General features: G+C 37.0%; 5 protein-coding genes across 8 annotated transcripts in view; 2 read left to right on the forward strand and 3 right to left on the reverse strand.

Moving 5' to 3' along the window:
- Nucleotides 1-7,045, reverse strand: part of LOC105204813 (homeobox protein caupolican) — a 38,526-nt gene extending 31,481 nt beyond the window's left edge. The window contains exons 1-2 of one of the 2 annotated variants that reach the window (XM_011174026.3): nt 6,898-7,036; nt 6,387-6,482 (exon numbers count right to left, since the gene is read on the reverse strand). In XM_011174026.3, the coding sequence (XP_011172328.1) occupies nt 6,387-6,465 (79 nt within the window). In that variant the 5' untranslated portion in view covers nt 6,466-6,482; nt 6,898-7,036. Of the gene's footprint in view, nt 1-6,386; nt 6,483-6,897 lie in introns of both variants that reach the window. The other variant, XM_011174028.3, reaches the window with a different exon arrangement.
- Nucleotides 7,046-8,148: 1,103 nt separating this feature from the next.
- Nucleotides 8,149-10,923, forward strand: LOC105204818 (arf-GAP with dual PH domain-containing protein 1). 2 transcript variants are annotated; one of them, XM_011174032.3, is made up of 6 exons: nt 8,149-8,303; nt 8,661-8,886; nt 9,188-9,386; nt 9,461-9,820; nt 9,925-10,147; nt 10,223-10,923. In XM_011174032.3, exons 1-6 carry the CDS (start codon nt 8,192-8,194, stop codon nt 10,288-10,290), a joined length of 1,188 nt encoding a protein of 395 aa, XP_011172334.1. In that variant the 5' UTR covers nt 8,149-8,191; the 3' UTR covers nt 10,291-10,923. The 2 variants fall into 2 exon arrangements, with proteins under 2 accessions (XP_011172334.1, XP_039314598.1); XM_039458664.1 differs by having other exon boundaries at nt 8,248-8,376.
- On the reverse strand, nt 10,801-13,006 carry LOC105204816 (mpv17-like protein). Its single transcript, XM_011174031.3, has 5 exons — nt 12,075-13,006; nt 11,798-11,991; nt 11,599-11,711; nt 11,453-11,523; nt 10,801-11,391 (listed from the first exon to the last, which is right to left on the reverse strand). Exons 1-5 carry the CDS (start codon nt 12,207-12,209, stop codon nt 11,233-11,235), a joined length of 672 nt encoding a protein of 223 aa, XP_011172333.2. The 5' UTR covers nt 12,210-13,006; the 3' UTR covers nt 10,801-11,232.
- Nucleotides 13,007-13,159: 153 nt separating this feature from the next.
- On the reverse strand, nt 13,160-14,849 carry LOC105204815 (N-acetyltransferase 9-like protein). 2 transcript variants are annotated; one of them, XM_011174030.3, is made up of 6 exons: nt 14,515-14,849; nt 14,320-14,429; nt 14,132-14,188; nt 13,937-14,077; nt 13,763-13,857; nt 13,160-13,377 (listed from the first exon to the last, which is right to left on the reverse strand). In XM_011174030.3, the coding sequence occupies exons 1-6, from the start codon at nt 14,589-14,591 to the stop codon at nt 13,273-13,275; spliced, it is 585 nt and encodes a 194-aa protein (XP_011172332.1). In that variant the 5' UTR covers nt 14,592-14,849; the 3' UTR covers nt 13,160-13,272. The 2 variants fall into 2 exon arrangements, with proteins under 2 accessions (XP_011172332.1, XP_039314602.1); XM_039458668.1 differs by having other exon boundaries at nt 14,132-14,242.
- Nucleotides 14,850-15,010: 161 nt separating this feature from the next.
- Nucleotides 15,011-16,858, forward strand: LOC105204814 (THAP domain-containing protein 3). The gene is made up of 3 exons (XM_011174029.3): nt 15,011-15,391; nt 15,459-15,812; nt 15,899-16,858. The coding sequence occupies exons 1-3, from the start codon at nt 15,327-15,329 to the stop codon at nt 16,143-16,145; spliced, it is 666 nt and encodes a 221-aa protein (XP_011172331.1). The 5' UTR covers nt 15,011-15,326; the 3' UTR covers nt 16,146-16,858.
- The last annotated feature ends 9,037 nt before the right edge of the window (nt 16,859-25,895 follow it).

The following is a 25,895-nucleotide window of genomic DNA, read 5'->3' on the forward strand; positions in this document are numbered from 1 at the left end:
CGTATCTATTCATGGTCGCACAGTAGATAATAAAACAATCGAATGCATTAAATATAAAATGTCAAATTTCAAGGATTATCGGGTCATCACGGTAGTGAGTCGTTTTTTGCTTATTTTATGCCGCTGGCTCGATAGTTGATGTGCACTTTCCGCGTCTCTCTCTCTCTCTCTCTGACATCGTGCAAATTTCAAATACACATTCTACGCACATTGAAGCAGTTACTTATCTTTCTATCTTATACTGCTGACTATAAACATTTTTCCACACACATCCTTTTGAATCTTTCAGAGAGATATAATAAAAAAAATATTCAATTTATTAAAAAAATCTTTAATACTAATTAAGAGTCTTTACTATAATCAATTTTAAATATTTCCCGATTAAAAACTATTGTATTTATCTGCCTTCTCCATCAATGTAGATTTATTTTAATTTCGATTTGAATTACTTTTTCCTTTTTAATTCTAAAAATTATAAAACGAAAAGTAAGTTAAATTGAGATTAAAATTAATTTACTTTCAAGTAAATGGATAATATTTTACATATAATATCTAATTGCAGAAATAAATGTGAACGCGATGGAAAATAGAAATTTTCTCAAATCCGCGCAAGTAAATATGAATTTTTCTTCGATATGCTTTAGTCTCATTCTAATGCATTAACGGACTTCATCATCCCTATCATTGACAGATCATAATTTTATGTTGGGCCATCAAAATAATTATGTAGGATGCCCAAATAAAATAATGTTGCTGCAAACAGTTTTGATATTCCAGCAAGCCAATAAAACATCGTTTGAAAAATTAATTTCTTGAAATTCTTTGGTCTATTAGCAGAAGAAAGTTTACAAGGATATCTATTGAAGAATTTAAAAAGAAAAGGAGTAACCTAACCGGTTCTTTTTGCTAATATAATAAATTTGTGTCTTTTGATCTCTGGAATGTTAAGCCACATAATAAATTAAAAAACCTCTGACCGAAAAAGTTTCAAGATTTATTGAATTTTAAGTCAAATGTTTCCGCCTAAGAAATAAGGTTTGAAAAGAAAAGATTTATTCATATTACTCGAATCTCTTTCTCTTCCTACTTTTCCCGTTCTCTTTATAACATCCACGTAAGTAAATGTAAACTACAAAAGTCAATTAGAATGCTATTGACATTAATGTGAATAACATCTTAACTAAGCTTTGAAAATCACATTTTGCCTGGATGCAAAAGTCCCTGGATAGAACGATAAATCTAAAAATATGAAGTGCCGGTAAACGAATTGCCAGTAAAAGAGCTCAAAGGTCAAGATTAAAAAAAAAAAAAAAAAAAAAAAAATTTAGAATTTCAACGAAGTTTTTCCAATTGACAATTTTCACTGCACTACCTACTGACATTCGTTGCACACGCTTTATTATATTTAGTACCAACGGCTTTCTGGCTGTCATTCTATTATTTTACATTTGCTGTTATGTCGTACCAAATGTTGCATAGAGATAAACATAAAAAAATATGAATAGCGTTTAATACGAATTTCGTTTTAATGAACACCAAAGTGGATTTCTAATAAGATATCTGCAAGGATGCCGTACGTCAGAAAGAGATGGTTACGAATTCGAAATGCGTGAAATGTTCTTCAAGGATTGCAAGAATTTGCGAAACGCCAAGGGTGCCTCGGGTTCGCAATCGCGTAATCGCGCTGCTGCACGAGGCAGCTTCTGTCCTCCCCGTGGGGAGACGAGAGATACGGAGCTCCCAAGAAGTTGCGACCTCATCGTAAAGCGTTACGTAACACCGATAGCGCCAGCTCGCGCGCTCCGCTCTTCTGACAGCCGGTCTTCGCTCATCTTATCACGTCGCCGCATTGCGTCGCGTCTCATCGCGCGACGGCAATGAGGCACACGACAGCGGCTCAAGGTTGACCGCGGCTAGTAGGATAATATCGTGAAACCATGGGAAAGATGTCAGCGTAATAAAACGGCGGCGGTCTGGACGCGTGCGAACGGACAGCGAGCGAGCGAGCGGGCGAGCGTCCACTCGCGGAAACAAATGAGCAAAGTGCGAGCGCGACGAGTAAAGCCGAGTAAGCCGAAATGACGCGCGAAACGAATGAAGGAGGTTTATCATTCGCATATGGGTAGAGTCGATCTCTTTTCTTCTTCTTTCCTCCTGCCCTTCTTCTTCCTCCCTTTCGAGCGATTATTGTTGCGCGCATTACGCAATTCTCTCGCCTTCCTCTCTCGGCACGTTCGCACTCTACTGGCCAATGACCAGGGGCTAGATAACGCGCACGCCCCACTTTACGGACTTGCTAATCTTGGACCATAACTCGAACTAGATTCCTCCGAGTTATGACCCTCCTCCTCCTCCTCCTCCCGTTACTTTTCTCTCCTTTCCTACGTAATAATAGCATTGTCTCGAAAATCGGATTAGACGCAGATTAATTTGTTTCATCGCGCGCTTTCGATTTTACAGTGACATACATCGTGCGCGAAGACGAAGAAAATTTCTACGCGCACCCACGGAAAAGATTTCTGGATTCGATACCAATGGCTGTTGCTCTTCTATGTGTCATAAAATGAGATCGATATAGAGACAATTGTAATTATCGTTGGGAGCAGAATATTTTAATCTTAAATAGAAAAGTTCTTATTTCTGGAATGAAATGACGTTGGTGCTGTTCTGTTTGCTCAGATTTAAATTAGACAATTTGTGATGAATCTCATAACATTCATTTGACAATATTTTTGAGAAATTTATAAAATATCACAGAAGACCCGCAAGGGAGCTGCTCGTTTCATCAACATCAAAAATATCTCATCCTAATCATTCCAAAAAATCCACGAGGACTCACGTTGTACATATAAGCGAAGACTGTTGAGTTTCCGCGGATGCATTAATTATAATAATATGCATGCGAATCATTCTTACGGGGGAGCGCTTGTTCACACGGTCTTATATCGATGGAATCCCGAACTGCGTAGTGGTTAATCAATGTACATTGTAACGAGCAAATTTTTATTTTTATTTTTAATGCAAAAGGACATAAGTTGAAATTTATGCGTTACCCTTATCTCAAAATAATAAATCTTATTTAATTCGACGCGGGAGAACAGAAACTATAAACCTCATCTCAATATTACTTTATTTTTATATTGCACAAAGTTGAAATAAGATTAAGTAATCTACAAGAATATTTTTGTCTTGTTATTAGAAATCTTTTCTGAGAGATCGTAATTCTGCAAAATTTTGCTGTTACTTATAGAGATATTATATGTATGTATAATTACTCCAAAATCTCGACAAGATGAAATAGAATATAAGATAATCAGAGTAAGGTGAATCCTTTCTTCGTTAGGAAAGGATACGCTATTATTTAAAAAACATTAATCTTAAAATTAAATTAAAAGTTGTTGAAGATATGGAAATTTAATTTTTACTGTGAGTTTCCAAGTGCCGGAAATCACCAAAATATTTAAATTTTGCAATACTTCAATACTATTTACATATTTGATTTTTTGCAATCGCTGTTTTTTATTTTGCACTGTTAATAAATTTGTAATCCTTTCTTCGTTAAGAGAGGATATGCTATTTAAAAAACATTAATCTTAAAATTCAATTAAAAGTTGTTGAAGATATGGAAATTAATTTTTACTCTGAGTTTCGAAGCGCCGAAAATCATCAAAATATTTAAATTTTGCAATGCTTCAACACTTTTTAAATATTTGTTTTTTTGCGATTTTTTTATTTTGTACTATTAATAAAATTCGTAATCAGCGATCTCACAACAAATACAAATTTTAGTGAGATTTAAACTTTTGGTATCGACAGCTGGGATCGTTTTGTATTCGTTACAAGGCGCACATGTAAAAAAAAAATGTAAAATGAATGTAGACGCTTTTCATTTAATGCCACAAGTCAGCAGAAGTATCGTTCTTATCTTTGTTACTCATTGAATGCCAAAAAGGATAGAATGACGCTTATGCCGGCTGAATGAAAAGCACTCTGTAATGCCTCTAAGTTTTCTTACTTTCGAAATCACACAATGCTTCTAAAAATGGCTTGGTATTCTCGGAAAAATTTCCGACTTCTTTCAGAATTCTGAATTCTATCAGCGATTTTTAGCGCTATGTGATCCGTCTCCAAACAAAGTTGCCACATTTCTAGAGAATTTTTTTCCACGAAGAAGAAGCTCAGATATCTTAATCCTCCGTTCTCGATATCCTGAAGTACACAAGGTATAGAGAAAAGATTAAAAAGACACAGTCGAACGATAACTTAACTGACTGAACCAGAGATTTTCAATTATCTTTCATTTACTTTTCTTACCTTTTCGATAGAACTAACAGTTTATCCAGTTAAAAGTCGCGAGTAGATTTTTATACAGAAAAGATTCTCGTTCATTGATATCTTCAACAACTTGTTCGAAACTTTTAATTGGATTTCAAGATTAATGTTATATTCAAATAGCGTAGCCTCTCTTACGAGGAAAGGATTCACCTTGCTCCAGTTAGCTTGAACTTTTTCTATCTTGTTGAAATTTTTGATAAGTTATATATACATGTTACATATGTGACAGCTAAATTTTGTATACACAAAAAAAAACATATCAACAATCATATTTTTATAAATAAGCAAGATGTTTATATATGAGATACATATATTATATAAAAAAATAAAATTCATTATCAAATTCATTCAAGATTTTGTACTTTTGTTTAAAATAAATACACGGAAAGGACAATTTTGCTGATCTGAAAATAATTGTGTTGAACCATTAAAATATTTATATTAAATGTTTGAACTTGGATTGCTAGACTGTTACTCAAAACTTTTTGTATCAATAGCCATGATGCTCAAACTTTCGCATAATTATTTTGAAAGTACAACATAAAATTATTTTCCGATCTATATCAAGCTAAATTTTTAGATACTACAGTAAAACGGTTCTTTCCGTGTATGATTGTTGATTTAAAAGTTGTTTTCCTGTTTAAAAAATCACACGATGTGTAGAGATATGTAGAGACATATCTCTTGATTTCATCTTCATGCATAATGTATTTCGGTAGAATCGAAAGTGCATGAAAAAACGCTAAATTAATCTGCGTGAAATCTGATTTTTGGGTTAATAGTATTATTATGAAGAAAAAGAGAGAAAAGAAGAACTAAGGTCGCACTATACGTGACGCTTCACCGAAGTTTCACCTTTTAGTTAAACTTTTTCTATGCCCACGTCATTTGCTTTAAATATTAAAAAGTACTTGATAATTTTTAAAAGCGTCCCTCGATCATTGCGCGAGGCGTGATAGAGCTATTGCCGAGAATGAGTCAATTCTATATGACACAAGACCTTTTTTTCGTGACGTTTACAAACATCTGCCAGTTGAACGGAATCTTTTTTTTTATTATAAAGTTAAGAAAAGCAGTTAGATAGCATTCCTGGAACAGCTGAGGTTTGCTAAAGCTACACGTGTAAAAGCTGGAGTCAGTGCATTGCCGTTTCTATTTGCAATCGCATTTTTCGATTATATTTCAATTTTAATACGTCATCACGTCAACACCTTAGTCTATTATTACTTTTAAAAATTTGTTACAATTACAAGGATTTTTTTTAAGTCATACTTGCAACTCGCAGATCCGAATTCAAGTCTTTGTCTCGCATATGACGAAACTAGCTCACCGTGAATTCGGACTGTAATTAAATGACGTAAAATGTAATAAAAAAATATAATAGAATCGACAACTGGAGTCTCCTCTTTAGAAATAAAGTTCTCCTAGCATTTTAGGAATCTGTAAAAATTTCTGTCATTGCTGAAATGACGAAATCGAAAAGAACATGACTGCATTGCTTCAAACTATTGCACGTTTCGTGATGCGTTAAGTTAACGTCCATTTAATGTTTGTAACGCGAGCATTATTTGTCAAAAAAATATTTTAATATTTGTAAAAAAAAAAAAAACAAAAAAAAAATACTCCAAAAGATCGTCGCGAAAATCAAGTAAAACGCGGCGCCCTTGGTCCCTCGGAAATTATCATTTCGACATCGATTCTATTATTATCATTTCTCGCTGGAGTAAGACAGCGGTCGGCAAATGGTGGAAATCTCTCTCTCTCTCTTTAAAACCTTTTAAATCCGTGAAAAATTCTCGCTCCGGATCATGTGCGAGGTAAAAAATTCGAGCGCTTCGCGTGGCATCACGTGAACAGGGACGCGGTGACATCGCGCTGACACAGGTGCGCGGGGAGGACGCGCGGGTCGCGTCCAGCGCGGCGACGGGATAGGGGGACGCGTGAGCAGCGTGAGCACGCGGGCGCGCGGCTGCCGGGCGGCACATGCTCTGTCGCACGACGCACGACGCACGAAGCGTCGGTTTTAGCAACGGAAAGTCCTTCTCACTCACCATAATGTCTCGCGTGAGGATGATTTACGTGACGGCTGGGACACTGGACCGAAGCTCTACGGGCGGTTGTAGGCGACATGTCTCCGAGCGAGCGACCTACGAAATGTAGTTTGATAGTTAACGAGTGCCGCGGCCTCGCGGGGGATACGACGGTCGTTGTGTGGCCGTCGGGTCGCGTTGTCGGGACCGTCACGGGGGGAAAGAAGGACGCGCGCGTGCGGAGACCGGGGACACGCCGTCTCCCGGTGCCGCAAAGGCGATTGTCGACCGCGACCGATTCACTGACTTCAAACTGAACTAACGGCAGCTGTCAGACATATAGGCTTCGAATGTTAAAATGTTAAAATGTACGAGGAGCACGTGCGCAGAATCGGTGAAGACCGCCACGGCGTTTGGCATTTGCCGCGATCCCGCGCTAATCTCCCGCGTGTCCGCGAGAACCGAATGTGACGCCGCGAGCGCCGACTCGACGCCGTACGGGGCTAAAAAAATTATACGAGGCAATACTCACTGGCACGCGAGGATATTCACGCTTCCTTTCGCTGCTCTTGTACCTCGAGTCGCTCTGAAGACAGCCTCCTTTATAATTTGACAGCTACGGTTTGACAGAACAAACGCATGGCTAGCGCGAGAGCCTGTTTGTAGTATGCGCTTGAGAATACAGAGGGCAGTCCGTGACGCGCAGGGCTGCCATTATTGCCAATTTCGTTGAGTCTTTTTTCCGAAGCACGTCTGAAATCCAACGCGCAAAATTTAAATCATGCTAGAACTTTATTTATCTGTAGAAACGTTTTCTAATAATTACATTAAGAACAAATATTATTATCAAACTTTTAACGTACGTATTTGATGGAATATCAAATCTATTTCAACCAAATTATGTAATTTTATTATATATATTTACGTTTTTGAGTAAAAAGTATTTTCTTAAATAAAAAAAAACTATTTTTTCAGTACCGCACATATAAAAATAAGAAACGGAACAATAACACGGGCATGGAGGGTAAAGAACAATTTAAGTAACAAAAAATAACTTACAGATAAACTTACAGAGTTTGTTAAAATTTCTTTAATTATGCAATTCAAACATTTTGAAAATATATATTTTAATTAATACATATTTTAAAATTAAACTCTTACTTAATAAAACAGAGGCTGTTTTCTTTTTAGAAGACACAAGTTAACACACTCGAACACAGTCTGACTCTCCTTCCAAGTAGAGTCGAAAAGTGTCTATTGAGTTTGTAAATGGAAAGCAAAATGTGTTGCTTTGTGTTAAAAGTGTCAACTGTGTTCTTTAAAAGGAAAACAGCCAGGAATACATGGGAAATGTGTCCAAATCTGTCACCCATCGTGAGATTTCTTCATCCTGATTGGTCGCTCCAAGTTAATCTACCGGAGTAGAATTTTGGAGCGCAGGGAACGACGCTGCATCGCACGTCGAACGTGCACACGTGAACAAACTTGGACACATGTTTCGTATATATTTCGTTTTCATTAGAGTTTACTTTAAAAATATGTATTCATTAAAATGTATCTTTTCGAAATGTTTCAAATGCGTAATTAAAGAAATTATAATAAACATATTTATCTGTAAGATTTCGTTAATCTGTAAGATTTCTTCGTCCTGATTGGTCATTTAAAGTCACACAACCCGACGAGCAGAATTTTGGAACGCACCCCTGAAGAGGAGCGTGTTGATTGGTCGAGTTATCATTTCCTAGCAACGCCGCTCCCTGCGCGCGATGGATCAGATCGATCAGATATGTAAGTAGGGGGTCGCTCGGGTCGCTCGTCCACGGTATATGAACGTCGCCAATTGCCAATGTTTTAAGATGGCGGACGCGAATGAGAAGTTGCTGGCGGAATTGCTGAAAAAGCCTGGGAACAACGTGTGCGCTGATTGCGGGGCCAAGAGTAAGTGCATTCCGTCAAGGAGATCCCGTTTACCTAAGCTGTCGCGGACGAGCGAGACGCGTTCGGCCACGACGTACGTTTTAACCTCTCAACATACGTCCCGTCGACGTCTAGGTGTTTGTTTTTATCGCGATATTAAATATTACGATTATATAATATAGAATCGCGCGAGACCGGTCGCGGCTCGTGACGCCTGATATTTATTATTGTGTGGCGTCGCGCGCTCCGACAACGACCGGACTCGATAATATCGTTAGTAGCGTGAAACGACACGACAGAAATTACCCAAGTATACACGATACCCTTCCCTTCTTTTCGTACAGCCTCACCGCATTATTGACCGTACTGTCGTTTTAGATCCAGAATGGGCATCTTACAATATAGGTATATTCGTTTGCGCAAGGTGTGCTGGTATACACAGATCTATGGGAGTGCACATTTCCAAAGTGAAGCATTTAAAGTTAGATAGGTGGGAGGATTCTCAAGTGAATAGGATACGCGAAGTGGGTAACACCGCAGCGAGATTGCACTACGAGGAGCGTGTGCCCTCCTGCTACCGCAGGCCAAGCCCAGATGCCCCACAGTGAGTTATCGAGCGCCCGTGTGGTTTTCCTGTTTTAGTCATCACGTTATGACATCTATTCATGATACAGTTATCAGCTTAGCGGTTGTATGATTATATCTTGAATTTTTATCAATTCAGTATTATACAAAGTGCTTGCTCAGCAACTGATTAACAAAATTTATTATAGCTTTAATACAACAGTGACCAAGATAGAAATATCAGCTAGCAGTTGTATCATACTTTGAATAATATTTTTACTAAGTCAGTGTTATACAAAATGCTTGGATTGAGCAGTAACTAATTTATAAAATTTATATAGAGTTTTAGTTGAACAGTGGATAAGAGCAAAATATGAGAGGGAAGAATTTTGTCATCCCGAAAGACAAAATCACTATGTGTCAGGATTCATGGAAGGGTTTTTAATGAAACGAGGAAAGGAAGATTCACGTTACCATCCTCGTAAATTTGTACTCTGCGAGGCAGAGGATACACTCAAATATCATGTTAAAGAAAACAAAGTAATTTGAGTGAGATGTACAGTTCAAACCTAGGAGTGTGAATACATAATCTCATTTCACTCTCTTATTTCAAGGAACCCAAAGCTGTTCTAAGGATATCTGAGTTAAATGTGGCGTTCGCGCCACCTAAAACTGGCAATCAGAATAGTCTTCAACTATCCTTTATGAAGGACGGCACGACGAGACATATCTACGTGTATCACGAGGATCCGGAAGTAATCACGAATTGGTACCTTGCCATTAGGTGTGCGAAATTGCACCGCTTACAAGTTGCGTATCCGGGTGCGAGTGAGAACGAGTTACTGTCGCAACTCACGAGGGATTTCCCGCGCGAAGGTTTTCTATGGAAAACCGGTCCGCGACATACAGACGCATACAAAAAAAGGTGGTTCACGCTAGATGGTAGAAAACTCATGTATCACGACGATCCTATGGTATGTCCTAATTTTTATTTATCGATCGTATTATTTGACCTAATTCTTATTATATTTATCGTTTGTATCATACGTTTGTATCGTTGTCTTTCCCTTTTCCGAAGGACGCGCATCCAAAGGGTGAAATCTTTCTGGGACATAATACCGAAGGCTTTGCTGTAAAGACTGGCGTACCGTCGGGTGCTAGAGATCAAGGGTTTTCGTTTACTCTCGAAACACCTGACAGAACTTATCTGCTCTCTGCGCAAAGCGATGACGATAGATCGCAATGGATTAACGTGATTCAAAAAGTAATAGATAAGCCGCTAACGCCACAGGACGCGACTGGTAAGCCGGTAACCGGAACATATACAAACTCTAACTCGAGGAAATATGTATGTACACATTGGTTTTCATTTACAGTAGCGGCGAGACTCGTAAGAAAGCGCACAACAAGCGGATCAATGAATATATTTTCGTCCACGAGATAGGGCTGGATTCCTCTTAGACGTCTTTCTTAATTATTCATCGGTAATCGTACGATTGAATCGTATTATCGAAATAAATACATGACTCAGCACACACGCGAAATGTAGCTTTGAGTTATTTACTCATCTTGTTACTGTTGGGTCATGTATTTAACTTGCGCACGGTTAATGTAGTTTTCATAGAGACATATGCATATAAGATCGCTCGAAGAGCGTGTCGATCAACGTGAACGAACTGCAAGCACCAACACTATTGCGTTGAAAATGAAGCTTATGTCGCTTATCATCGAAATGAATAAGCAGGCAGTATCGTAAAACAATATTACGAAGAATTTTTACTTAGCAATAATATTGTGTGTGATACTTGTCTCTGACAGTGTAACGTACGGAGCACCAAAAGAAATTCTCTTCCAGAAGTTTCATGTAATCTGTTACGGAACAATCCATTGAACACACAGCAAAGCTTAGGGTAGATATTATTTTAAAGATCACTGATTCACAGTATTTTCTTTCCCCGTTTTTTTATTTACTTAGTTGATTTATTTTCTACCATTACAAGGCCACAAGTGATAACGATACACAACCTGTATATACAAAATAAATTCTGAGGGCCTATCACTCCTCTCATTATCATTATTTCTTCGAAAGTAAAGAATTTTTTCTATCCCATGCTATTCCCATAAAATCATAAATAAAATTATAATTGGAAACGAATATTGAACAATATGATTTGTGAAATGTTCTAGACGCATGTATTAAATATTAATTAAATTAATTGTGCATTTGCGTTAAATATTAAATTAATTGCGCACTAAATATTTTGATATTTTTTGGAATGTTTCATTGCTATCAGGAACAAAATATCAAGTAAAAATTACAAATATCACTCGTTAATATCTTTTTAGCAATTAATCATTCAGGTACATGCATAGATATATATGCATCTCAATATTTTTGCTCGTGTTCAGGAACAGGTAAATTTTTAAAATAGCATAGAATATTGACCCAGCAGAAAGCAGCAACGCTAACGTATATCACTCGAAAAGATGGCGGGATTAATAGAAAATTTACAAATTGTACCGGCAACCAATATCCGCATGAAGTCTGGAAAAACAAAAATACATTTAATCCCCGTAATGCACAATTGTTGAATTGAGAAACGAACCTGAAAAGTTTGCACAAACTTAATTTTGCATTCTCGAAGGAGATCCGACTTAGCTTCCATTAAACTCATACCTGTAAGATTTATGAATCTAATTATACCGCGATAATATTTTAAGTAACATTTATAAAGCACTTAAAGATACGGACTGATAAAAAATGACATAATTAACGGCGGTGTCAAGATAAATTGGTCCGCGAAGAGTTTCTTTAGCACAATCTTCGTTGCTTTTCCACTGTAAAACGTATCGAGCCATTTGTACCTGTTAACGTCTCAAATTAATTCGTAAATTCATTACCGAAATTGCGTAAACACTTTATACCAATTTAATGAACATTGTCGAAGTACCATCCGTGTAGTACCGGTCCGGCCAAAAGACAACCATAGATCGCGTATCTTTTTAATTGCGGCCAGTTGTAAGTCGTTGAATTAGTATTTTTATCTACCAGATCTAACATTTCACAAAGTTTTTGTATTTGGATTAATATCGGTCCTTTGACATTAGAAGAAACTTCGAGCTCTGCGGCAATTGGTTGTATCGGCTACAAAATTGCAATCCATTCATTATTGTTACACGATATATAATTCTTCTTGAGCGAAAAAAATCCGAACTGCGGAACTTCACCTTGGACTGCTTACTAAAACTTTGACGGATGAATTCAGCGCTCGTGTAAAAGGAACCGTATACCACCGAATTGAATAACAACGGTCTCTTCTGCATAATATTATTTACAACTCTAAAAGTCTTCGTCAACGACATATTTTATTTTACTTTACTGCAATCGCGGCTTCCCGCCCTACTATCACTTGTTTCACGTTTCGAGATGCGTTATCAAATAAGCTAGATATTACTGTTACAATGTTTTACTAGCACTGAGGAGGGAGTTAAATGGATGATACTGCTTCGAAGAGTGACGTTGATACAGGCGTATAGAAGTCGTACTAACTATTTAAGCCGGTTACACACGGTCAAATAAACTTTTTAAATATACATGTGCAATCTTCAACCGAAATTTATGTATTATTTGCGATAACTGTGTATTTTTGTCATCGTGTAAACGTTCCTTGCACAAGCATGCTTGTGCAACGTGTATGTGCAACTTAAAAGTAATTATATGAAACATACACTAAAGAAATTGCTCTCTTACCAAACAAAAATTAAAAATATAACAATAGGAATAAAAGAAGCGATTGAGATGCAATCGTTTTATAAGAATGAATTTTAAAGAAAATGAATATAACTAAAGTTATTTGCGTTAAGCAAAAATTTGTGATTGTTTCATGTACATTAAAATTAAGTTGAACAATTGTGGATATAAAAAGGGCAATTCTTTGATATGTTTCAACATAATTACTTTTATACGCAATGCCAATTTCCGATTAGTCTGAATTGAACCTGCCACGCCGTCTCACACATGGTTCACTTGAGCGCTGAATGATTTTTCATATTTGCTCCAGCCGTTTGCGCAAGTAAAAATAACCGCAGTTTTATCTACACATTCTCATAAACTTGCATAAGCGTGCTTGTTGCATACTCGGCAAGTTTACTTGAACGTATGTAACCGGCTTTAGACTCAATTATCTTCAATCATGACTTAACTGTGTCAATTGTATCGCATCAACATGTTCTCTCCCCTCTCTGTTTCTCTCAAATCCCTATAGCAGTGTAGTAGGTGTATCGTACGTTGAAGAAAAATGCACGCATTGAAATTTAGTATCTTAAAAATTTTTTATATTCTGAAAATTTTGTCTATTTTTCTATAGATCATGAAATCGTAAAAAATATATAAATTACTATAGATTCACTATAATAACAGTAATAGTCAATTAGGTACAATAGATTGTAATTCGGAATGCAACCAACTCGTCCAATCGGAAGATGCTTCCTTCTCCAGAGTAATTTCCCGAAAAACTTCACTCCTTTCCACCTAAATTATTATTTTATCTATGTAGTCGTTATTTAGTTACACAGTTATTTCTGTTAAAAAAAATATTATAGTATTCTGTGCATGCTTGTTAAATGACTTTTAATCTAATTTATTTTCTAGTTTAACATCATTGAATCATTAAAATTAATTTTTACTAATTAAATGAATTTTCATCTCTCTCTTCATTTAGCTTGCTCTTTATCTTTCTCTTAATTCTTAGAACTAGAAAAAGATAAAGAATAAATAAATAAAATCAAAATCACAAAGTTAATCTACATTGATAAAATAATTACACTGAACCATTAGAAATATTAAAGAAATTTTGAATCTTAATAAATGCATTTAATGCTGAATACGCGACGAAAAGTCATACTGCTCAACCCACCTCTCGGAAACCAAGTTTCTCAAACATTTTTATGCTCACTGCATTGTCTGATTTAATTTTGGCCCAGAATTTATTGATGTTTAGTGTTTCAGCACCTGTTATGAAAGTAAATAACAAAGAATCATTACTAAGAGGAGTGCTAATCCCATAATCGTTATCACACGGCCAAATTACCATAAAGTAACATTAGAACAACAGATTCCCATCCTCTCTTTTTGCCCCGACTAGCTTCGTCGGCTATCATAATTTCTATCTCGGCAATGCACAACCCCTGTGAGTTGTGGAGAAACAAATTTGTATCTCCCACCATAGCATCTGAAAGGAATCACTCGAAAGAGGAAGTTGGGCATCATAGGCATGGGTACATACCTACTTCATTCCTGGTCGTCTGGTAGATGCGTTTGTCCAGAACAATAAAAGTGCATTCTGTAAGGTAAAAAAACAAAGTTGTGATGGTAATCACAGGTCCAGCACACATGACTGAAATATAGCAAATTATTATAAGAATTAATAAAGCATTGATATTTAAAAGCCTTTGCTCTAGACTAGATAATTACTGTCTTCATCCTCCAACCACCGTTTCTGCATTGCAAATTCCTCCTCCAGCGTTAATGGCTCAGAGCTCGTTAAGTATTGCAGTGTGGGACTCTTCATCCATTCGTGATATCTAAATGTGAGATTCGTGAAATAATCGTCATGCATCCAATTAACTAAATATTTATAAATATTAATTTATATGCAACAATACGAACTTTGCAACATGTTTTTCTTGATACGGTACCAAAATGACGTTCGTTCCGCTGATACGAGTGTCCATGTTCTTCCTCATAATTATAGGTAAAGATTTAAATAGGAATTCAATTAAAAACTTATACTTCTTGATATATTCCGCAATTAGAAAAAAATTTTATGTTCTTAAAGGTTATAATTATGTAAACACAACTGAATACAACCAAATACAACTGAGGGGACTCAGGGGACCAGTAGAGCAGAACTGCCAGAGGGATTTGGGGGATTTTCCCCTAAACTCAGGTTTTGTTATTGTCACGAGACTCACGAGGGGTAGAAGATTAGGTTAGGTGTTTTTCAGAGGACAAAAATACTATAGATCTTTGTTTTCCTCCTTCCAAATTTGAATTTCTCTGAGCGAGAGTTGACAAAAACGACGGAGTAAAAGTTTCTATCTCGTAGCCAGACTTTGTTATTATAATAGTCTGGTTATTTGGAGTTGATTCACCTTGACCTGTTAGTGACAGGCTGTCACTTGCTGCTACCAGCTGCTACTCTACTAATTTACAAACAGAAGCTTTAACTTTGTGACATACGCCGCTAACTTTAATAATCTGAATGAAAGATTTTATTAGAGAGAGAGACGTACACAAAAAAACACTTTTGCCAACGTTATCGCGAGACGAATTAAGATGATTTGTTTAGACTGTTGACTGTTCCACGTTTAGGTTATATTGTTTAGAACTGAACGCTGCAATGTGACTTGGTCAAAGATACTTGCAATCCTTTTTTTTCTCATTTTATTGTTAAGCAACAGTTTTCATCTTTGCTTACAATGACACGTGTATGCATCTGCTGCAAATATTGTAGTGAGCCGTTGTCAGACATATCATTTTTTGGGTAAATATATTATAGTACATGATACTTTTCCAATCACATTATTACTCAGTGCACTGTTTTATTCCAGGTTCCCAAAGTCGAATGAATTACTAAAAAAATGGTTGCACGCGATCGGCGTGGAGAAAAAAATTACTGCATCATCGCGAATATGTTCACGTCACTTTAAGGAAGATGATTTCAGATATAGTTTAGTTGGAGGCAAACGTTTTTTAAAGCACGAAGCAATACCATCCCTTTACTTGAACGAGGAGTGGGAGGATGAGCAAGGAAACGCAGTCGCGGACAATCAAAATACAATCGTTCAGGAAAACCAGCCAACAAACACTGTGATCTCATATAATATAATAGGTTCTGAAAACGAAACTTTAGATATTGTAGAATCACACATAGAAACTAAAAGAGACGACGAACTGTCCGAAAGGTAAGAAATATTTAATATACAATGTTTTAATGTTATGTTTAACAAAAAATTAAATATAAATGTTAAATATAAAATATTTTTTGCAGATTATCACCTGCTCCAACTGACTCGAGTGAACCAGAGATCAAGCGCAAGAAGCATCTGTATGATGTCAGATGGGAGGAAATCTCTACGTCGTCGGTACAAGCTAAGATTTACTGGGAAGTGGCAATCAAAAAAATTACGCGGCAGAAGCTAATTATGAAAACTTTGCGACAGAAAGTTAGAAGATTAGAAAAGCAAATATTAGACTTGCAAACTTTAGTAAAAAATGAAGCGATTACCGATACTTGATAAATATTACACACGTCTGTAAATAATTGTACTAGTTTTTTAATTATATATTGACAATGTGACCACGTGTAATGAAATATATAATTAAATATTGATTGAAGTATATTCGATCGAGTAAACCGGGTACTATTACATTTGTTGTACGATAAATTTTTTAGGTGTATCGATTAACTGTAGGATAGAAAATTTCTAAAAAAAAAAAACTCAAAAACTTTTTCATTCTGCAATCAATCAACACACTTAAAAACTTTGTCGTGTGATAAATGTAATACCAGTTTTATCACTAGTACATTCCTTGTGTGTGTGTGTGTGTGTGTGTGTGTGTGTGAGAGAGAGAGAGAGAGATTCATCGAAGAAAGAGTATCTCACTGTATCTATGTTACCAAACGTAAAGTTCTAAAATCACTAAATTCCTAGAAAGACAAACAAGCATTTTTACGTTCGATATGTTTGTAAAAAGTAATCAGCACATAATTATATCTAATTAATATCAAATTAAGGTGGCAAAAATAGGATCGGAATTACGTCCCCATGATAAACATGGTTACAATCATCATTAATCTTGACATATAATTATCGTCATCTCCTATTAGATGGACTACTAGTTATTTTACCGTTTCCTTATATACTAACATATGAATCAAGAAGCACTTGCGAGAAAGTATTTTATTTTATAAATGTACAATGCTAAAAAATAAATATATTTAAAACAATAATTTTTTGAAAATAAAAAAAGGAAATGAACGTGTTTTAAAATTAAAAATTATATTTTTCTATCATATAATAAATATATTGTATAACAAATATAATATGTAATAATATATAATGTTGTATGTATTCTTATAATACATGTAATATTATATATTAGGATATTATATATTTTTTATACACATTTTATAATATAATTACATATTTTATATATAAATATATAAATATTATATATCGTATGTTATCTATTTATAAATTATTTCTAATGCTAAAAAATGAGAATAATGTAATTAGTATAAATAAATATATGTAAGTTAATGTTATATATAATATATATAAATTAAAAAAAAACAGATTATTCATCACGCGCGTTTTATACCTCAAACTTTTAATTTTGGGATTTATAGTTTGTTTTAAAAGTTTTTAAAACAAAAAAAACGATCGATATCTCGCTATTTCTAGGCGTGCTTTCTGTTCCCCCGTTCTATATCTTCCTCCGATTAAAATCTGAACCGCTATAAGCTCGAAAATGTTTGTCGACGATCTGTCGATGACAAAGTGCGTAGGACAAGCTTTGAAATAGCTAGTGCAAACACCGACCGACTTGTGATTAATGTTTTTGCAGACGGCCGTTGTCGAGAACGAGCCCATAGGGAGCTCTCTCACTGTTTTGTAGCCAACCATTTGCCGCTCACCCTCTGGACATTCGTTACGAGTTGTTGGGCGCTTCGATTGCTACCATCTTCGAGCTATTTGGAGACAGTGCTTCTCTCGATTCAATGCGAAATTTGTCCAAGTAAAAAGTTTATTAGTTACAAAGAAACTTCGTCATTAAACTTTTCAATTTAAGTTATTAAAATATAAATAGTCAAGAAAATAATTTATAAATAGCTAACATACGATATACGACGTTTATATTATTTATGTATAAAATTTATAATTATATCATAAAGTGTGTATAAAAAAATGTATAATATTTTAATATATAATATTACATGTTACTTGTATTATAAAAAATATATGTAACATGATACATTATGTACTTATTATACAATATATTTATTGTGAACCTTTACAAATTAAAAAGCTCTTCTCGCGATTTAACTTAAGATTTAATAATCGAGATATTCAATATCGAAGACCTGAGAAAGAGAGAGAAAAATGAAAAAGATTTGTAAATTTTTATATTGAATATTATAAAACAGTCACATAACTGCGTTTTTTCTTTAAGACGATTTCGTTTAAGGAAAATTAGCCCCGACCTCGTCGAAGAATCTGTTATTAAGATTAGAGTCTGAGGGACACCCCGGTATCGCCGTTGTGACAATAGGGAAATCGGAAACTTTTGCTCGCACCCTCGAATTCAGGATGCTAATTGGTGGGTGGTTAGCCCGTAGCCACCGGCAAGTTTTCCGAGATTTATGAGTACGCGGGCGTTGTGGCTAAAGGCGTGAATAAGCTCGAGCCGTGGCCAGGGAAGACTAACACAAGATTTTGAATTAAACGTCAACCGCACGATGAGACACGAAACTAACGTCTCGCCGCGATGTCTGGCAATAACGACGCTTCCACAACTTGGCGCATTATTTCCACCCGGTAATAAGTTAACGACGAATGTTTCGCGATCTTGAACGACAAGTCAGCCGGTTATGGACGAGGCTCATATATCCGGCAACTCTAGCCCATAAATCCATCGCAAATGACGATTTATTGGTCAGCAGATTCGGAAATGTAGAAATTTAGGGATCACGATAGGAAATAAAGATACAGAGTAACTTTGGCAACTCGACTATATTTTCCAACCCGATTAAATTTTTTCAGTTCGAGTATTTTAATATTTGACTGAAGATATTCAATCGAGTTGAAAAATTCAGTCAAATCAACAACTTTTTCTTCTCAGTGTAAAAAAATCTAGAGAGAGATCTTGAAGGTCAACAAATTTCAGATGTTCAAGAAAGAGTTGACAAATATAAATATTCAAAAATCTAAAGATCAACGAATTTCGCAGGAAAATAGAAAGAAGACGCAGATTTCGAGCGGAATTCACATGTTTTAAATGAAAATCATCGAAAGTCGAGTCAAAGATAGGATATTTTAGATATTAAATATCTTTCTTTGATAAAGATAAAAGTAGTCGCGTTACACGGCTTGTTTTTAGTTTCTACGCTAAGCGCACGGAAATTACAATTAAATTTCAAAACACGGTTTCGTCGTAATTATCATTAGTTCGCCGGCCGTGTCATTTATCGCCGCTCGCTCGCGCACGAGCGAATCTCACGTTGGTTTATTCACGCACCCGTATACGCTGCGTTAAAGTATGAAAAATGATGTATCTTGCGCAGCTTAATGGTGCATCCCCCTTTTTTCCCACGCGCGTTGTTCGCGCACCGCGGCGAATCATTTTGGAAAATAATGATGCTATCGGCGTAGATACATCCCGAAGATAAAGTATCTCCGTTGCGAATCGTCGACGAGAGTTGACATAAAAGAGCTAAGCCGAAAGTAAAACAAAAAGCTCCTCGAATCCTCCCCTCCCCCCTTCTTTGTAACATCCCCCGAATATCCGGTTACCCGCCGGTTTCTCTCCAATCTTTCGAAAAATTCTGTAAATAAACGTAATGCGTAATAAATGTATGATACGTGTCTCCACTCGAGGTGGCTTTACCCTCCGGAAAAGAAGTAAGAAAGACGGAAGAGGAGCTATAAATTGGGGGTGACGAAACTCGGCAAGATGCAAAGACCGTGGGGGCAAGTGCAATGAAAGTGCCATTTGGTACAGCACACACGACGCTCACCCCTACGACTGGCACGTGCCTCGAATATAATTTATTGCAGTTGGAATTTTGTGGGGTGTCTCGCGGATCCCCCGTGTGCTCTTTGTACCTAGCGACGGGTACAAGCCACTTCTGTTGTATGCTCGGTGCACGGGATCCCGCCAATAATGACGATCACACTTGACGACGAGTGTTCGGCGAAACCTCTCCGCAGGGCGGAAAAAGGGAAAACGGACGAAGCATTGCAGCAAGAGATAAAACGAAGGATGAACCCCGATGGGATAACATTTATTCAATTATATGACGAAATCTTGCAAAAATTTGAAATTTCCAATCATGTAGGTATATTTACAAAAATAAATATAGAAGTATTTTCTTTCATAAAATATTGATAACTGTTTGCGTAACATAATTTTGAAACAGCTTTTCGACAAAACTATGTCAATTTATCTTTTTAATAATATATTTGCGAAATAAAATTTAGAGAGAAATTATTTAATAATTCAAAAAAATTTTTTTTTTGTATTACGTATAAAATATTAAAAAATATAATTAATCCATGTACATGTTTACAAAAATGCATAATTATTCCTAAATTATAATATAGAAATATTGCAGTATGAAATATTATACTATAAGCATGATAAAATTTTAAATAAAGAATGAAATAATTCTTGAAACAAATATAAAAAATTTTCAATCACGTAGATATATTTACAAAAATAAATATAAAAGTATTCCTTTCACAAAATATTGATATAACTCTGTGCGCAACATAATTTTGAAACAGCATTTCAACAAAACTATTTATCTTTTTAATAGTATATTTGTGAAATAAAATTTAGAGAGAAATTATTTAATAATTGAAAACAATTTAGTTATATTACGTATCAAATATTTAGAAATATTATTAATCCATATTTACAAAAATATATATAGAAGTATATTTACAAAAATAAATATAGAAATATTCCTTTCACAAAATATTGATAACTCTGTGCGCAACATAATTTTAAAACAACACTATGTTGTTTTATTTTCTTAATAGTATATTTGCAAAATAAAATTTAGAGAAAAATTATTTAATTAAAAAAAATTTAGCTGTTACGTGTAAATATTTAGAAATATAATTAATCTATATACATATTTAAAAATGCATAATTATTCCTAAATTATAATGTAGAAATATTGCAGTATGAAATACTACACATTAAGCATGATAAAATTTTAAGTAAAGTTTTAAGAATCAAACGATTCTTGAAATAAATGTAAAATATTTATACCACAAATTTGGATTTGTCTAATTTTTGACAAATATTAATTAGAAATTTTATTTGAATGCCTGCATCATGTTTCGTATCATCTCATAACAATATTGCAAAATTTTCGTCAATTCGCGATACCAAAATATTGTGCAATATTCGCACAACGTGTCTATCGGGGAATTCATCTAATTCTAAGAAAACATTTTCTTAAAAAATATAGCGAATAATGTTTAAATCTGTTCTTCCTTTTTCAAAACGTGATTGGAGAAAAAAGAAAATAAAACGTAAAATCCTCGACCTACTCAGAGTTGATTAAAAGCCTGTCGAAAGTAAAACCACTTGCTGATAATTAATCTATAATTTCTATTCTCATTGCGTGGGGCATTACGACCTGAAATCGGCTTTTCTATCCACTCGACAACGCTACGCTTTCTCGCGTCTCCTTAACGAGCCTGTTTTTCTACCCCCTCGTGACAATCCTCGTTTGAAAGGAAGGACGCCAGTGGCATATATCGCTCGCAACGATATATCGACTTCATACGTGTCGCACTTGGAAATCGCGACGGTTTCGGGGTAGAGGCGTCCCAATAATTCGGATCTCGTATTTTGCCGAGAGCACCGCCCGAGCGAATCCCGGCTACCCTCATCGCCAAAACAACCGCCCTCGCGTACGTGAGCGGGATGAGCAAGCGAGATCGGGCAGTGGGAAGAGGGCTCAGAGGGAGAGAAGATCCCGAAGTTTTGAGAGTTCGTGAAAAGTTCGACGGTCCCTTCACACGTCTCAGCTTCTTTTTCCAGCAGGATGCCTCCTCTGGCGAGCAGCCGCGATCGAATCGCCCTCGACTTCGTTTGATTCGAGTTTACCTTCGACCATTCATTATCCGACTCGAATAGTACCAATCGAAGTAGAACGAATCGAGCAGTAATAACATATCCCAGATAAAAGTAATAAAAATAATCAGATTAAAGCAATGAATAATAATAAAACAATTTTCGACTTGAGAATAATTTTTTTTTTAGCGCATTTCGTAAAATTATGGCTTGAATGAGACTTTCTGATCTTCCGATCTCTTCAAATCTTCCCTGATCTTTCCCCGATCTTCAAAGCGGTCTGTGAAATCCTCGAATCTCTTTTCAGTTCCTCCATTAAATGCTGTATATGCATTTCGATTTTCCGAAGAGATAATTGGAGATTACGAAAAAAGAAAAAAATAAATCGCGTATTTGGGATCAAATTAGGGCGGACTCTTTCAAACTGCAGACATGAATTTTTCTTCCTACCCTGCTCTCGGCGAAAGCACGGAGATTTCCTTCGAATTAAATGGCACCTTTCGAGATTGCCCCTTTCACAATTTCCGTTTGTGATATTCTTAAAGCGTATTAGCCTCCGTCATGAGTCCCGCGGGAGCAATCTCCTAGAAAGTTTCATTCAAGTTTGGTTGCCGGTTATATTCGTATATCCTTCCTGTCGTCTGTCCGTTAGGGAAATCCGGGACGAGATCAGTCGCGAGATTTTACCAATTTGCATCCCGTTTAATTTACGGGTCAGCTCGCGGGGCTAATATTTCACGATTCAAAAACGAAATTGTCAATCGACGCCGTGGTATCTCAATAACGTAATATCGCGGATAACACGTGCGTCGGAGTCGTCAATAACAAGCGCGAGGGCATTAACTACATTTTAGACGTCGTAATTTATAATCTTGTCTTGCGCCGGGTCTCTCGCAGCGCTCGTTCCGAAATCTAAACTGACGAATGTTTTACACGAGATAAAATATACCATTGCGAGAGGCTCTCGTTAACAATGTCGGAGGGGTATGTACGCGCGCGCGGATTCTGCGTGATGCATCGTGAGCGCGCGACAGGGGCGGCGGGGGTGGCGCGGGGGAGAACGGCAGCGCGCGCGGAGACGAGGGGGGAGATGCTGCTGGACCGAAATCTGGCCTCAGTCGTGCGCGACGCGCCATATGCGCTGGACCATTTGTCAGCCCGCTCACAAAGGCCAATAATCTCGCGTGACACGTGTGCCTGCGCCGATAAAAAGCGTTACGTGTCGCCGCTGGAAGCGTTCGTGGAAAAAGCTTTTTCCACCGCGACAGAGAGAATTCGGGTGCCGGGCGGTGCGGCACGGAAGCACGTGACACCCGACAACAACGACGACGGTTCGCCCCATCACTTCTCCGCGTCTCTCGACTATCGAGTGTATCGATTGAATTTCTTCCCGTCCCGTCGCCGGGACTTCTCTCCTAATTATTATTTAGCTCGCAAATTTTACGGAGTAATTAGTGGAATTTTTTTCAATCCGATCGACCCGCGAGATGCGCATCTCGCTCCGCGCTTCGATCCGGAGCACGTGGCACTCGCCGACGAGGAAGGCGCAAAAAGCGTCGTAAAGGACTTTGTGATTTGAAGCAGGTAAGTCGTATCTCACTCGCGCATGCATCCACTGATATATGTAAATTTAATAATGTATTAAAATGATTCGGTTACATGTTCACGATGAGCGTTGATGATCGCCACGCTCCCTCTGTTACTCTTCTATCGCTTGTGCTATTTGTGATGGCAATACGCGCCTAAAATCTCATTCGACGTATCAAGAGCGTAATTTTCAACCATTAAAGTTTAATCCTTTCGACGTGGAATTAAATTACCTAATGGGTTCCACAGATTCCTCTGTGAGCATCTGCAATTAAAACTTGATGCAATTGCGACGCGCCGCCATCGAATAATGCAAACTTTCGGGAAAATAGGATCCGCTTAGCGAGAGCTTACTTATTTAATTATCGAAAGCGTGCCATAGGAAATTAAAAAGAACGTCGACGCATCGCGTTACAAAGCGTTAACGAAAAACAAGAGGAAAAAAAGAAAAGGAACGGAGGGAAGAGAAAGAGAGAAAGAGAGAGAGAGAGAGAGCGGCGATACACGAGATAGCCACTAATTTAACGGCGTGTCGAGAAACACCGTTATAAATATACCGAGATTTAGGTAATTACGGGGGCTATAAGACTGATTACGCCCGGCTCGGGCGGCCTTACATTTATTAGGGGCGGACAAAGCGGCGAGATAAGAGCGCCCGCGCGCTGAATCACGCTCCTGATGAGGCACCAGGAGTGTAAATGTGCTTTCGGTGTGGCCGCGCGCGACGCTACTTAACAATTGCCCGAAATAACCGGAACCGCGTGGTTGGTTGCGCTATTCCGGTGGAAAATCGCTTTTGCGCGCGTGCCGCTAAATTCGGGACCAAATCGAGAATCGGGAAGTGCATGGTGCATGGTGCATCGTGCGACGCGACGCGACGCAACGCTCGGTCGGTCCAGAGACGGCGCGCGCGAGGAGACAGCGCACATTCATTTCCTTGGCACTATCTGCAGACCGAAATATGTATCCACGAAACACCCGGGAGACAGGTGTGCGAATCGAAAGAGAAAAAAAGAATTGGTAACTGATGTCCCACGATATTTTCCAGCGAAATCCTCCAAGGAGCGTTCGACTCTTTGAAATAATTTATCTGACTAAAGACCCCTTTCGTACCGCGACGCAATGTTTATTAGACGTCTCGTCACTTTCAGTATTCTTCAAAAATAATCGTTGCATGCGCGAGAGAAATATAAATAACTGTAACGATACGTGAAACGGTAAATGAATAACTCACTCTGTAATTGTTCTGGTGCCATCCGACGCCTCCCTGGCCCTCATTTTCTCCTCTTTCTCCTCCTCCTCCTCCTGTTTGTTTCCTCTGCTGTTGCTTCTTTATGTTGCAACACTTATTTTTCAAAAATACGGCTAATTATACTAGCACAATGTACTTCGCAAATTCCGCAAAATGCCGGTGCTGTTAAGGATGTTTTGACTATACAATACGAGCTAAAGGTTATTAAAATTTAAAAATTATTAAAAATTCTGTGGGTTTTTCTTTTTCTTTTCTTTTTCTAATCAATTGAAAGAAAGTGCAAAACAGAAAACAATAAAAATTTTTTATTTAAAGTGTAGCAAAAATTATAATACTATATTTTGCTGCAGTCTTGAATAAATAACTTTTAAACGAGTAAGCGGATCTAAATGAATTTTTGCACGAATATCTGTCAGAGTTTTATTAGTTTATGTAAACATTTTCATTTTATTGGTAACGCTACTTTCCCATCAAATTTACAAAACGCGAATTTACATAAGAAATCAAGAGTAAAGAAAAAATTAAATAATTTTTAAATCGATAAGTAGCTTTACACAAATAACTTAAACGTAATACTACGTAGAATATTCTGCGAAATTTTTATGTTTTTGATAATGCTTCAAGATATAACCCATAACATCCTTAACAAATAGTTGACGTACCACGACGTTCCTCGATCCACAGATCATTCTGCGATTTCTCGAGTAGAACGATCGAATTACGTTGATCTCGATTGATGAGATACGGATTATTCAAAGCGCGGCGAAAAATCTATTCGATATCGGACGTCAAAAACATCGTAATGAGACAGTAATTTATAAACATCGTCTGCTCTAATATCGAACTTTTATCGTGCGTACGAACCGTGTATATCTGTTTCACCTCGATAAGCTTTACGAGAGTCGTCGATCGCGACGTCCGCGAGAGAAACGAAAGAACGATCGCGTTTCTTCAACATTATTTGCATCTCTCGTAAGAATAGTAATTGCGACGACACGGTGCAGAACGAATTCGCATCTCTTCGTCCGAGCATTGTCGCGAAACAACGAACTTGTGCGTACAATAGTTCGCTGTACACCGTAGATAACCGCCGACATGCCGACCTGCCGTGTTATCGTGAAATGTTTTGAACGCGTGATATGCGCTGTAATATTCCCCGTTCGTTTCATTTCAAACTAATTTAGACGAATGAGTTATTGCCGCGCGTTTCGCGTGCTTTGTTTCGCGAACTCTCTTTATCTCTCTCTCTCTCTCTCTCTCTCTCTCTCTCTCTCTCTCGTTGGCGTCACCCAAAATCAATTACATTCGATTGCAATTTTTTTATTAAAGGAAA

The sequence above is a fragment of the Solenopsis invicta genome, chromosome 16, assembly GCF_016802725.1.
Source record: "Solenopsis invicta isolate M01_SB chromosome 16, UNIL_Sinv_3.0, whole genome shotgun sequence".
Taxonomy (NCBI): domain Eukaryota; kingdom Metazoa; phylum Arthropoda; class Insecta; order Hymenoptera; family Formicidae; genus Solenopsis; species Solenopsis invicta.

Bases quoted from the DNA above. Each gene is read 5' to 3' on its own strand.
- LOC105204818 (XM_011174032.3), top strand. From the start codon at position 8,192: ATGAACGTCGCCAATTGCCAATGTTTTAAGATGGCGGACGCGAATGAG. The intron at 8,304-8,660 runs GTAAGTGCATTC...CTGTCGTTTTAG, and splicing joins CGCTGATTGCGGGGCCAAGA to ATCCAGAATGGGCATCTTAC. The intron at 8,887-9,187 runs GTGAGTTATCGA...AAATTTATATAG, and splicing joins CCAAGCCCAGATGCCCCACA to AGTTTTAGTTGAACAGTGGA.
- LOC105204816 (XM_011174031.3), bottom strand. From the start codon at position 12,209: ATGTCGTTGACGAAGACTTTTAGAGTTGTAAATAATATTATGCAGAAG. The intron at 11,712-11,797 runs GTACTTCGACAA...AGACGTTAACAG, and splicing joins GGACCGGTACTACACGGATG to GTACAAATGGCTCGATACGT. The intron at 11,392-11,452 runs GTTCGTTTCTCA...TTGTTTTTCCAG, and splicing joins AGTTTGTGCAAACTTTTCAG to ACTTCATGCGGATATTGGTT.
- LOC105204815 (XM_039458668.1), bottom strand. From the start codon at position 14,591: ATGAGGAAGAACATGGACACTCGTATCAGCGGAACGAACGTCATTTTG. The intron at 14,078-14,131 runs GTATGTACCCAT...GATTCCTTTCAG, and splicing joins GACGACCAGGAATGAAGTAG to ATGCTATGGTGGGAGATACA. The intron at 13,858-13,936 runs GTAATTTGGCCG...CTTTCATAACAG, and splicing joins TGTTCTAATGTTACTTTATG to GTGCTGAAACACTAAACATC.
- LOC105204814 (XM_011174029.3), top strand. From the start codon at position 15,327: ATGACACGTGTATGCATCTGCTGCAAATATTGTAGTGAGCCGTTGTCA. The intron at 15,392-15,458 runs GTAAATATATTA...GTTTTATTCCAG, and splicing joins TCAGACATATCATTTTTTGG to GTTCCCAAAGTCGAATGAAT. The intron at 15,813-15,898 runs GTAAGAAATATT...TATTTTTTGCAG, and splicing joins GACGACGAACTGTCCGAAAG to ATTATCACCTGCTCCAACTG.